The sequence below is a fragment of the Molothrus aeneus genome, chromosome 5 (genome assembly GCF_037042795.1).
Source record: "Molothrus aeneus isolate 106 chromosome 5, BPBGC_Maene_1.0, whole genome shotgun sequence".
Classification (NCBI taxonomy): Eukaryota; Metazoa; Chordata; class Aves; order Passeriformes; family Icteridae; genus Molothrus; species Molothrus aeneus.
In genome coordinates, this window is record NC_089650.1 from 15,144,786 (window position 1) to 15,158,453 (window position 13,668).

At 43.7% G+C, this 13,668-nt stretch overlaps 1 protein-coding gene across 2 annotated transcripts in view; it reads left to right on the forward strand.

The window, feature by feature from the left end:
- RASSF8 (Ras association domain family member 8) overlaps window positions 1-839 on the forward strand; it is a 69,583-nt gene extending 68,744 nt beyond the window's left edge. For both annotated transcript variants that reach the window (XM_066550041.1, XM_066550042.1), the window contains exon 6: window positions 615-839. In XM_066550041.1, the coding sequence (XP_066406138.1) occupies window positions 615-736 (122 nt within the window). In that variant the 3' untranslated portion in view covers window positions 737-839. The remainder of the gene's footprint in view (window positions 1-614) is intronic.
- Window positions 840-13,668: the final 12,829 nt, after the last annotated feature.

Consider the following 13,668-nt stretch of genomic DNA (forward strand, 5'->3'; position numbering starts at 1 on the left):
GTGAATTGCCTTTGCCCCCAGTGAGATCAGCACAGCCTGCACGTGCCCACATCTGGATGGGAGTTTCCTGGGCAGAACCACGGGAGCGTTTTGAATGCGTGTCAGAGCTGCAGCTCCAGCACAGCCGGGTGCTTTTTCCATCATTCTGTGTCCAAGGGGCTCTTTGTCTCGGCATTCTCCTGTGCTGGGTCTGTCCCTCTGCTCAGAAAACTTTATAACCAAAAGGCACTGGGGGGGCAAGGGGGTGGGGAGAGAAGAAAAGACAGCCAGGCCTTCAAAGGCAGCGCTTGTAGGAACTTTTAAGTAGGGAGGAAGCTGAAGCTTTGAGTCATGTTACACGTTCAAGCTCTTTTTGCTCATCACCATTTAAGTGTGTCTGTGTGTGTGCGCATGTTTCTCGTGGGAAGGTAATTCTTTTGTGTGGGTTTCATTCTGCTATGAGGTGAGTAGGAAGTGTGCACCTTAGATCTCCTCACTTCCTAGCCAGACACTTCAGTTGTTTGTTACATGTGGATTAGTTTTTCTGTATTGCATTAAGAAAAATGCAATACAGGAGGAGGAGGAGAGGTGCAGCCCTGCTGATGACTTTTCTAATTACCCTTTTTCTCATACAGAGCCAGCCTTTCAATCTGGGTCACTGAAGCGCCCTGGCTCATCGAGGCAACTCCCCAGTAACCTTCGGATCCTACAGAACCCCCTGTCATCTGGTTTTAACCCAGAGGGCATTTATGTATGACAGTATGTACCTCTTCTAGAGAGGACCTAGCAAGGTACCCTGGACAAGATACACTTTATTTTATTCAGCCAATGATGAATGGAAGAAGTTTGTCTTGTTTTGGTTTTTTTTTTTTTTTTTTTTTTTTTTTTTTGTTACACCACCGTGTTATTTCTTCTTCTTCCTCCAACACCACTTGGAGCCATACCCTGTGCACTGATGCTAAAGAGACAGGAACTGTCTCGATTCATAATTGGCAAGGATGACCTTGCTGTCAACACAGCTTGAGTGCAAAAACCTTCATTGTTTTTGCCATTTCAGAAGTGTTTGGGAAAGTATTGTTCCTTGTATAGTCATAAATGGAAGACTGAGGGTGAAGGAAACCGTGTATGCAACTTTTCTGAGGTTTAATTTATTCCCTTTAATCAATGGACCTGTGAATGTTGACCTTTTATATTTTTATTTTTAACTTGTGAATTATCACGTATGGCTGTGTGTCAGTCTGACGAGGTGACTTTAATTTGTGTGTACCAACATCCCCCATCTGATCAAGTACAGCAACCTGCAAGGCAGAGTTCTGAGGGGTGCTGAACCATTGCAGTGGTTTCTTACCACTAACTTTGTTCATTTCTGTCATGGGTCATCATATGTCATGTTCCATCCATTGCTACCTTTTAAGGCTTGAAAAGTGAGCTTGTGGGATTTACTTGCTGTTGTATCTGCCTTGAATGAAGCAGCTAGTGTTCAGAAGATTTATGGATTTTAAACCTTGGCTTGGTAAAAATATTTCCAGCATATGATTGAGGATGCACTAGTTAGATGATATTTTATTATATAGAATGTATATTTGAAATATTTTGCCACATTGTATATGCCTTTTGAGAAAAGAACAATGTAAGAAGTTGTCTTCATATATCTTACCAAAAGAGAGTAGGAGGCTTTCACTGTGTGTGATTTTGTACTTCATTTTTTTCACTAGCCATTACAGTGTTCTTGTTTTGTTACAAATCTTGCTGTTGGAGGGGAAGAAAGACACAACACAAATGAGTATCCACTTCCAACCTTCCACAATCCACTCAAGTTTTGTGAAGAGAATAAACCTGGCAGAGTCCCAAGAAGTCAATAGCAGAGTTCTTATTGACAGGAGTGAGGCCAGGATTTCATTCAGTTCCCTGGTGGAGACATTTGGTCCCTCTGAAAGACAGTCACTTAGAGAATGTAAAGCTTCCAAGCAGAAAATTCACACATTTGGTGGTCATTTTTCTCAAAACATATGAAAAGAGAACATTATCACATCTTGATATTGCTCTAATGCAATCAAAGCTAAGAAAGAATTAGACAAAAAGAGTTTCCTGCAGAAAGTAGCTGCTCCCATATAGCTCATTGGTTGCAGGCCTTGAAGTGAGATTGTTGCAGGGGGCACCAGCTTTGTGGAGAAAGGGACTGGCATCAGGGGGACACATTGTAAATGTTGGGGGCTGGCCTCATGGATGAGTTAGGGAAGGGAAGGGATGGGCCTTCCCTGGTTTGGATTTCAGTTCTGACAGCAACTCACAGCATCATCCCCACCTTGGAGATCCCCTGGGCATAAGGGGGGACACTGTGCCCTCACTGCAGTGCTGAAGACTTGGGCTCCTGATGCCCTCCTTGACATGGTCAGGATTTTACCACTGCTAGGAAACTCCAAGCTTTTAGCCATAGAAAAATACTTAACTCATAGCATCCTCTTGTGTTGACTCACTGATGTGCAGATAAATGTTAATTTAAGTCTCCTTTTCTAAAAAAATGAGCTTCCTGACAAATGGAAGTTTTTAAAGATATAGCAGAAGATGAAGGATTCTTGAGTGTTTAATGCATTTTTTTTCTTTCCACTTTATTAATGGCATCATATATTCTAAAAATGCTGCTGTATTTAGACTTACAGCAACAGATAAGGCTGTGAATATATAAAGGACCTTTCCAAATGGACTCTGAATTTTTACTGTTTGACTTATCAGGTTTTTTTTTTTCATCTTCCCTTGTGAGCAAACTGGAAAATGAGATATTCCTACCTGAGGAACCTTTGCAGTGCTCACCCATTTTACTGTTAGTTTATCACAATTCCGTGCTCATGTTTACTGTGCCCATACATTTGTATTAAAAAAAAAAAAGAATGTGTGTATATATACATATATATATATATATATATATATAAAAGTGTAAAATATCCATAGTTTGGGGACGATATCTGTCCAAGGTACTTGAGCATATATGCCTTACATTCTGGGTTCAATTTACAGAAATAAAATGGCCCTCTCCAGTGGATATCTTGCATCTTCAGCACCTCTTGATGTTAGAGAACTGAGGCACTCAGCACCTTGCAAAGTCTGGCCCAAATTATGCTGCATGGGGGTGGGGGGAAAGAGTCTTGTTCTGAAATGAAGCATTTTTAAGGCAGATCAGCATATTTACCCCAGCTAATGATTTTGTCATAATCTATGACTGGTCCATCTTCCACAGATGTCAGTTTGAGCTGAATTGGGCTCTTGCATCACAAAACCTGTTCTCTTTCTCTGCCAGGTTATTCTGTAAGACAGAGGGAGGAGGAAAAGGATTATAAGGAAGAGTAAGAGCAGCTTTGGAGGGCTTGAATTACAGCTTTGTCATATAATCAAGGGAAGAATTTGCCATTTGAGTTAAAAAGTAGCACCTGCTGACTGCAGGAGCTGTTGGACACAGGAGCCAGCCTGGAGCTGGCTCAGGAGTGACCACTTCAGCACCCCTGAGTGGCCCCTCCCTGCCAGGGCTTTGGCACATGTCAAGGTGATCTGAAAAGCGTTTGCAGCTTCAGCCACTCCTGTGGCCAAGGAGAGGCTTTGGTATCCAGACCTGCCAGTTGTGAGACACTGACAAATTCCCCTGCCCCCACCATACTCCCCTTGCTTATTGAATTTCACCCAGGCTGAAGTTCCATAGCATTTTCACCCTCTCTGTAAATAAACCAAAAAGGAAATGGCATGCCCTTGCATTAAATGTGACTTGACCCATGTGTAACAGTTAGAAAATCCCTCACACTATGGCGTTTAGAGTTTTGCTTCGGATCAACTGCAGAAACTCACCCTTTCTTTACAACTGTACAAAAAGTCCATTTTCAGAAGTGTTCCACACCTCCTAGGGCATTAGCAGAAAGGAAGCTACACATACTAATTTTAACAAGTGCCATATTATTTACTGGGCAGCATGATAAAAATGGGGTTTTTTGCTTGCGTTAAATAGTTGAATACACAAGCACTATTTTCCAGTGCACAGGGAATTTATATGGAGAACTCCTGTAATTTATTACTAATGGAAATTAACTGTGTTACCTCTCTCATCCATGAGGATGGAGATGCTATGTTGTTAGGGGAAAAGAGGGGGGTGAGCATCTGAAAAGCCAGTAGGTTAAGGCTAAGGTGAACAGTCTGAATGCCTGAGCAAGGGAGAAACCAAGTCCCACTCTAAAAAGTCAGCTCCCAGTATCTTTTAGTGGGACTTAGGTTCCCAAGTGCCTGAATTGCTTCTGGAAATGGTATGTTAGCTTTGAGATTGCTTGCTTTTCTAAACCCTGGCAAGTTCAGAGGAAGTTCTTGAAGAAGAGAACTGCCACTACTAATGTTAACAATATGCAAACATATGAGGTAAGAGGGAAAAAGATCCTTTAGTGAAATAAACATCTCCTCTTGGGCAGCAATTGCCTTGTTTTTAGTGTGGAGAGTATTGCATTATTGTAGTGAACTGGGATCATATGAGTATGATCAAAGAAACATCGATCTTGTAATTTTTAGTGAGTTACCTTGAAGCATATAAATTCCTGATGTGCATTAACTTGAGTGAATTGGGCCTTAATGATATATGTAAATAACAAAACTGTATTCAGATATTTTTTCCAGAAAATAGTCTCTAATGGTCTGTACTGTATCAAAAAAAGTGTCAAAGTGTTACTTTTATATTACACCTCCTTTTTTTTTGTTTGTTTCTTTGGGTTTTTTTTTAGAACATTGAAATGTGCATGTTTATTCTATTTGCTACAGTATTTTAATGTTTTGGATGAAGGCCATCAGTTGTATGGAGATGACAAAACAATCATTCTGTCTATTTATTCAGTATTGCTGCTTAAAGTTTTCAAAAATAAAGCTTTCAATGCCAATATAGTGACTGATTGAAAGCTGTTCTAGCTCTCTTCAGGTGTTTTTTTCCTATGTTTGTAGAAAATTAAATAAGTGAAACTTGGTGTATGAGCTGTTATACTAGCAAAGAATTATTGCAATAATATTGGGGGCTGGGTGTCAGTGTGTGTAGTAAATACCAATGTATGCATGCAGTGAATGCCTTTAGGTCTCTAAGTGGAGTGCTGAAGAATGTTAAATCCTTTGTGGTCTTGCAAGCACTTTACACATGTGACCAAGTACTGCTTAGAGCTTTGTGCTCATGTGTGGTGCATGTGAGAGCAGAACAAAGGGGTCTCAAAGGATCAACTTGGAGCCCTTTGAACCAGATTGAATTTAAGGACATTTTTGAGTGTTCCACAGTTGCGTGTCTGACTGGGGCCTAAAAAACATGTTCTGATACAAAACCCTTTCAGTTGCAGCAAGGATGCCTCAAGTGTAGCTGGTACCTCTGAAAATGTTAGTAGTTCTGAAATGGATCAAGTGTGCCTGCTGTACTTGTGAAGTGTGTCAGAATGCTGAGAGCGTTCACCCTCGCCATCATCCCATGAAACTGCTAACTAGGGGTTCTGACTGGAACATTTGAGTTGCTGATGCTTTAACCTAGAGAAGCAACACAAACTGTGAAAACACGAGTGAGCATTTTATTACTGCTCCGCTTCAATGCAAGATGAAAATCTGTATTATATGTAACTATATTTTTTGTCATTTAAGAAGCTTCTATTTTTTATTATTCTCGTGAATGGTTGACAAAAAGTATTGGATATGCTCCCATACAATAAATTCCCCTCTGAAACTTTGGGTCTTTACAGTTCATGGTTTGCTGGGATTGCATTGTTCATGTCACGCACATCTCACGACAGAGCTGCTGGATTCTGTCAGACAACACTGGGCCTGAAGGCAGGGCCAAGGCTCCTTTACTGTAAGTGTGCTGTAATCTCAATCAGATAAAGCCCAGGCACTGCAAGAGGGAAGAGGAGCTTGTTTTCAGCTGAGGAACTGTCACTAAAATTAACAATAACCCTGAAATGACAGAATTGGTCACTGACTTGGGGGAGGTGTAACTTAAAGCAAAGAGGCAGAGCTTCACTTGGAGGTGAACTGAATGTACAGATTCTTCCCACAACAAATGCAGGGTGCCCTGATGCTTCAGGGAGCAGGAAGAAATTAATCTTTGAACAAGGAGCAGAAGGCCTTTTAGGCCAGATTCAGGTGTAGTTACTGTGCTGAGACCAGAGAGGGTGTGAGGCTTGCTTGAGATCATTTGAGCTAATCAAGGCTGGGAACTTGATGCAGCTGGAGACTTGTGATTTAAGCCATCCAAATGCAGTCCTTAGTCTAATATCCCAACAAATGGATTTTCCTAAGCTAACTGGAGCCTAATCTCATTAGATGTGGGGAGAAGTGAGCTAACAGTAGTGGCACTGTTGACTGGCAATAGGACAATGCCATGAACTCCACTGAAGCCCTAGCACGTGGCGCTGTTGTTGTTAGGGCTGTGGAAGTTGTGGAGGCCCTGTGCCCTGAAAGGTGCCCTTTCCTGCTCCTGTGCCAGTCAGCTGGCTGGCTTTTGTGGTAACTAAGGTTTCCCAGCGTGCTCAGCAGAGCCAGGGCTACAGCTGATGTTTCTGATCTTTTGCTTTGCCTTTAAAGAACAAAGTGGTGTATTTGTATGTGGCTGCTGCAGCACTAACTAGCTCAGTGTAACTGGACCACTAATGAGTTGCAAAACCAGGCCAGATCAATGATCCATTTTGTTCAGAAGCCATACTGAATTCTTCTGCCTGTTATGTCTGTGTCAGCTAGGTATTATTCCTTTATAACCCAAATTTTTAATGATTGTTTCAACTAAGATGTCTGGTGTCTGAAGTAGGGCACAATGAGCAATGGTGCCCATTATTGCCTTACTTGAAAATGATATATTTGCTACCTTTGATATTGTAGCTAGTGTTAATGAGTATTTTCTGGGTCAACCACTGCTTCATCATTAACTTTCTCCAGAAATACTGGATGGAGACAATCTCAGTTGGTCTATTTTGTTCCCTTTTTTCAGGTGGAAAATGTTGTGTAATTTTTTCCCCCATCTTTTGCAATGAGTTCTGTGTACTGTCCAGGGCTGATTGGAAAGGAGCCTCTTTGGCATTTGCTAGTGCAACAAGGAACTGATGCAATCAGATCTGATAAACTTCCCTGAGCACCCTCACCGCTTGTCTGAGCAACTCAGGCACTGCCAATGTCCTCATGCCACTTCTGGTAGCTCTGTGTATGCCTCCTTCCTTGCTGCCACACAGGCAGCCCTGGAGCTTCTCCCCCATGCAATCTGAAGTTTGACTTCTAGAGGCTTTTTGGATCTGAATCCATGGCTGTGGAAAGGCTACAGGGATCTCTGGAAGAGTGAGAGACTGTCATCACACTTCTGTTCAGACATCTGGAGGGTGATGGAGGGGAAATGCCACTACACCAGACTGTTCTTATTGTTTCAGGTACATGCTTTGTCTTGTTCTACCCCTCTGTAAAAGGAGGAAGATAGTTGGTTATTGGAAAACTTAGTAGGAAAATGCAGCATAAAAGATCTAATATTCAATCCTGGGTCAAGTTATAGGGAAGAAAAGTTTTCTATTATTTATTTTTAATGAGCAAAAGTCTGAAGAAAAGGTATTCAGAAGAGCTCCAGCTGGGCTTGTGGAAAGTATGCTTAAAAAATCCACCTAATCCAATGCAACACCAATGAGTGTCAATAATTTCCTGCCTAGGTATTTTTAAAATTAGGGCTTCTGGTTAAAACAGAAACAAAAAAAACAAGAAAAAAAAAAAAGGGAGGGAAGGGAGTGAGATGTAGACCAAGTAAAACATCTTTAACCTACTTTGTATTTGCCCTGAAGTCTCTTCCAGTGCCAGTGTGATGGAAAGTGAATCATACAACTTTGCAGCCAGTGACATGGTATCACAGAAGTACCATCAGGAGCTATTGCTAGAATGAAAGTCAGGCCAGCCTTTAAGTGTGAAATAACTGGAATTTCTTTGTGGTTGCCTGTGGAGCTTCTCCTAGATTACTACCTGCCACAACTTTTATTGTGTGTATCAAACTGCTGTTCATGAAATGTTATGTGCCCAGAACAGATGATTTGGCTTTAGCAGTCCCAATCAGCCTGAGGTGAACTTTGATTGATGAGGTGTAACTGGCCCTCCTGGCACACTGAAGGGAAACCTCAGAGTGTTAGCTGACCTTTGACAACATTTTGTTGCTACAACGTTGTCTTAAGCGTTTCCTTGACCTGGCATATCTGCAGCGTGGCTGCCAAAATTATGACCTGGATTCTGCACTGTCATGTTGCTTGTGTCACACACAAAGCAAGCATGGAGGAGACAGTGACAGAGCAAATGAGAAAGGCAGCAATGCCCATTAGCTGTAGGGCTGGGGTGAAAGGTTGTGCCAGGGGCAGGCGCCACATAGTCGGGTGGCCTCGACTGTGCCAATGCTGCAGTTCCCAGCAGGCCCACACGAGAGGGCAGCAGTACACGCAGCAGCCACGCACTGCGATGGGAAGCAGGTTTTCTAGGAATACACAGCACGTGGTAGGGAGGCACCCAACATTCCAACTTTAAAGGTGTTCTTTCAGAAAGGACACAGTAATACTTACAAAGAGACATGTCTTATTCACAGTGCCAGTGTAACTGATGATGCACAAATGATGCCATTCCTGCAGTTTGTGAGCAGGCCTGGAAGCTTTCTGAAACCTGTACAGATGTGGGTTGAAGCATTCAGTTTTAGATACTGTCCTGTGACTGGTGTATTTGCCCGTGCCTGGGAAGCTCTTGTTTCATTTCCCAGCTCTGCCACAGATTTCCTGTGTGTGACCTTGGGCAAGGTACTGTAATCCCTGTGGATTGGAGTCCCCCAGCTGTAAGCCTGAGATAATACTGCCTCATCCCCTTTGACTTTGTCTCTATATACGGCAGGCCCCGTGGGGAACAGGATCTCGATTCCTGTTTGTTTGGCAAATAGTACTGAGCACAACGTGGTCCTGAATTTGGTTTGCCATCCTGATACTGCAGCATGAAGTGTATTTTTATATCATTACCTAGAGGGTGACAAGAAGTCACTCAGAGTTAGCTTTACCTTGCAGTGAGAGCAAGATGCAGGTGTGCTGAGGGAAGCTGGGGGTTTCTGAAGGTGAATTCTTGTTTAGCTTTAAGTAGATTTCTTTTTCTAAAGGGTAAAAAGGAAAAGCAAGTAAAGGAACAAAACCTCATTTCAACTTTTGCTCAATGCTTCTTGCAAAGTGCTGCTATTACCAAAGGCAGCCTAAATCTTTTTGCAAGTGCTCCTTGGGAGTGTGTTGTACGTAATCGATAGAAATAATTGACTGAACAGGCTGAGATTTTCTTGGTGGTCCTAAATGTTCCAGTGTTTCCGCAAGTCTTAGGATATTCTAGCAATGTGCACGTAACCAGTAATGCACCATGACAGGCTGCCATCTCACAGTTTTCCATTGGTACCCAAGTGCCCTTTGGTATTCGTGGCTGAAGAGATAAAGCACACAAGAGTTAGAATTGTAGGAAAGTGCCTTTTTTCATAATTTTCCAATTCCAAAGTGTTTTCTACATGCTCCAAATAAATTTAATTAACTAACAAATTCCTCAGCTGCACTTACACCGGAGTCTTGCTGAGAATGAGCACCCCTCAGCATGTCTGAGCACAGAGAGTCCCTGTTGCTCAGTTCATTTAAAGATGCTCAGAGATCATTTAAAGATATCAGCCATCTGAATGCATTTCAGTAACAATTAGTGCAGCTGCTGGCATCTGACAGGACAATAAATAATCCGTACTGCAGTACCTTATCTCATGTTCTGCTCAATAAAGTTCTTGCTGCTACCTTTGTACATTATCCGAGGAACTTTACAGCAAGAGGCACCTAATTCTAGGAACATCTTCCTCCTGTCGTTGGAAGAATGGACTGCCCCCAGGGTGCAGTCACATGGGACAAGCATGTAATTCAGGTGTTGTGAGCAACTGCAAAAGCAGGAACCCGGGTAGTGTGAGTACCTTAACATCTTTGTTCAGTGGCAGAACACAGCCTAAAATTCCCAAGGAAAGCTATTTTCTTATGTTTCTATGACTATAACAATGATCCCAATCATACAATTTATGTGTATGCACACCCATATATGTGTATATAGTCAGCTTATTAGATGTTATTGTCCCTTTATGTCAGCTCGGGAAACTAAAGCCCAGGGAAGTGCAGGGCTTTCCCAGAAGGAGTACAAGCCCTTCATCTCCATTTAGTGCCTTTTGTTGAAAAGTCTGTTCTGAGCAACACAGAGTTGTCCTGCAATGGTTCAGTCAGGCTGGGGGTACATGGCCTAACATTCTCTCGAGCTCTGTAGAAAGAGCTGCCTGGGCTCAGCAGTAAACTACCCTTGATGCAGTGTTGCCAAAATAACCTACTTGCAGAGGAAGCTTTCCCTAACCCTTCAGTCAGAGGTTAAACCTCTTCCTGATAGCAGAGGATTTATATCCCTTCTAAACTGAATAATGAGAGCACTTCAAAGGAGGTGAGACTTTTTCTCTCCTTTAGCAAGTGTTGCACCAGGTTCAACCAGTAAAGATTTTACCTTTGAGATCTAATTGATTCATCTGTTTCAAACTTAAAACTTTCCAAAATCACTACCTTCATTTACTGTTGATTTTAGCATGCGGGTTTCAGCATATGCAGGAGTTCAGCTCCTTGCGTGATTTGAGTCTGTTCTGATTTCTTCTTCAGGTAACTCTGCCTAGTTATTATATTATTATATATTGTATTATTGCTTCTCTTGTCAGCCAGAAGCTCACAAGATTCCTGCACTGTGGAGGTGCCTTCAGTTAAGGAATCAGGCTTGCATCCCAAAGGCACTGCTGTGTGGGTGCATCAGGAACATCTGGGGAAAGGAGAAGATCTCTCTTCACAGACTTGTAAAAATAAAGATGGTTTGATCTCATTGTGCCCCTTCCAGTGCATGGAGGGAGCCTACAGGAAAGATGGAGAGAGACTCTTAACCAGGGCCTGGAGTGACAAGGGAGAATGGCTTCACACTGACAGAAAGTTTAGGTTGGATATCAGGAAGAAATTGTTCCCTGTGAAGCCCTGACACAGGGTGCCCAGAGAAGCTGTGGCTACCCCTGGATCCCTGGCAGTGTCCAAGGCCAGGCTGGATGGGGCTCTGAGCAACCTGGGATAGTGATCCCTGCCCGTGGTAGGGGGATGGAACTGGATGATCTTTAGGGTCCTTTCTATTCCAGGCCATTCTGTGATTCTGCTCTATGATGTGACTGTACACACTAGGGAAAGTGCTAGGTTAGACTTAAACTACCACTGTGCTGCCCCAGACCAGGCAGCTTTGTTCCTGAAGGTACAGGTAGTGATCTCTGTGGCAAACAAAAGTCAGGGGCATGCAGTACCTTCCCACTGGCTCTGCCAGGCAGCTGAATTGCCCTCTGCTCCTTGGAATGCACTGCCTTAGGGTTACTAACCTCAAGCAAGCCCGTGACATTACTGTGTATTTTAAAAGCAGGTATTGCAGACTGTGCATGTTCAGCAATCATAGCAAACAGCTGGAGTCCTGGAAATGCCTTCTGGGCCTGGCAGGACACTGATGGGAGCGTGCTTCCCACGGCTGGCTCCTGGAGTATGGCACACAGATTGCTCTCAAAGGTCATCTTAAATAACTGTACTTACCTCGTCATTTACAACACCAGAATTAGCCCCGTGACCAGTCAGGCATTTTTCAAAGCCACTTCACATTTTGCAGACGTGGATGTATCTTTATGTTCTCGTTTCTGCACTCTGCAGAGCAGACTGCACTCCAAACACAACTCCTCTGCTGTGCCAGGGAGCCTCGTGCAGCCCAGGTTCACACAAACACATTTGCCTCTGCAGATGGACTAGGAGTGCCAAGGAGCATTATCTGATGATGGCAGCTTGGTAAGCAAAGGTAGCTCCTTCTCTCTCAGGGAACAGATGTCAAAGGGAAAACAGCCTGAACTCTGACCCTTGTCCACACACATTCCCATACCCTTCAATTACCTTCATAGCAGCTATTAAGGAATTCTTGCTTATTCTACATGCTTTTCTAATGTTTAAGCATTTTTTCCTAGTCATGTTGTTCCATTTGTCTCTACATGTTTCATTTCTGACTTTACTCTGGAAAATGAAGTGCTGATGGCAGTGCATTCTGCGTGACAGACCCTGTCCAAATCAGAGCATCTGTAAGAGTCTGCAGCACTGGAGTAAACAAACCCACCTCACATTCGTGATTCCAGTTCCCTAACTCCCAGCAGCTTCTCCCTGGAACAACAGAGGGCACCACTCCTCACACAAAACGCTGGAAGAAGAGCAGCCCTGCCTTTGAGTCAGTTCAGGACCTAGAGTATTTATCTCTCAGTAGGTGATTGGGATTGAATATTCTTCCTCCCAGGAGGTTCACCTCTGCATCTCCTGCTCCCTGTGCCAAAAGCTGCTCTCAAAGACGTGTGCACTGTTCCTTTGGTGGATCTTGCCCTGCTTTGCACAGAATGATTAAACAGTTACTTACTGAGAAGTATCTTTAGCCTGTTTGATTAGAATCTGCACTTGGGGAAGAGGAAACCACCATGCCAGGTCCAACCCTGCTCCTGTGAAGATCTGGTTTTATTCCAGTGAGTTTACAACATAAAATGCATAAACATGCAGCATACCAGGGCTGCAGCCTCAGTTTCTCCTCTCAGGTGGCTGTGTTATCTTTTGATCCTGCTGTTCTGTCCAACAGGTGCCACTGTGTCAGTGCTGCCACCACCAACTGTTTTGAAACAAAGGGACCTACAAGAGGCTACAGGAAAGATGGAGGGAGACTAATCACAGGGCCTGTAGTGACAGGACAGGGGGGAATGGCTTCACACTGACAGAGAACAGGTTTAGATTGGATATTGGGAAGAAATTCTTCCCTGCAAGGGTGGTGAGACCCTGGCAGAGGGTGTCCAGAGCAGCTGTGGCTGCCCCTGGATCCCTGGCAGTGTCCAAAGCCAGGCTGGATGGGGCTCTGAGCAAGCTGGGATAGTGAAAGGTGTCCCTGCCCATGGCAAGGGAGTGTAACTGGATGGTGTTTAAAGTCCCTTCCAACCCAGGCCATTCTATCATTCCATATCACAGTGACAATGTTGTTATTTTAGAGGAATCGAAGTTTAAAAACAGCCTCTACTAAGGCTTCCCCTGATTTATTAACCCTCCAGCTGATGCCCTGAAGGGCTGTAATTATTAATTTCTGTACAAAATTGGCCCATATGTGCATAATGTTGCATTCAGTTTACTGCAATGTGCATTGGGCAAAACTCTTGAATGCCAGGACTCTGAACACCTTACAGCCCTTTCTGAGAGGACAGGGGAGGTTTAGGTTGGACATTACAGAATCACAGAATGAGCTGAGTTGGAAGGGACCCACAAGGATCATCAAGTCCAACTCCTGGCCCTGCACACACACTCCCCAAGAGTCACATCATGTGCCCAAAAGCTGTCCAAAAGCTCCTGGAGCTGTCAGGCTTGGGACTGTGACTATCCCTGGGGAGCCTGTTCAGTGCCTCAGGGGGAAGAACCTTTTCCTGATATCCACCCTAACCTTCCCTTGATACAGCTCCAGTTGTTCCCTCGGGTCCTGTCCCTGGTCACACAGAGCAGAGATCAGGGTCTCTGCTTCGTGAGGAAGCTGCAGAACTGCTGTGAGCTCTGACCTCAGCCTGCTCTTCTCCAGCTGAACAGA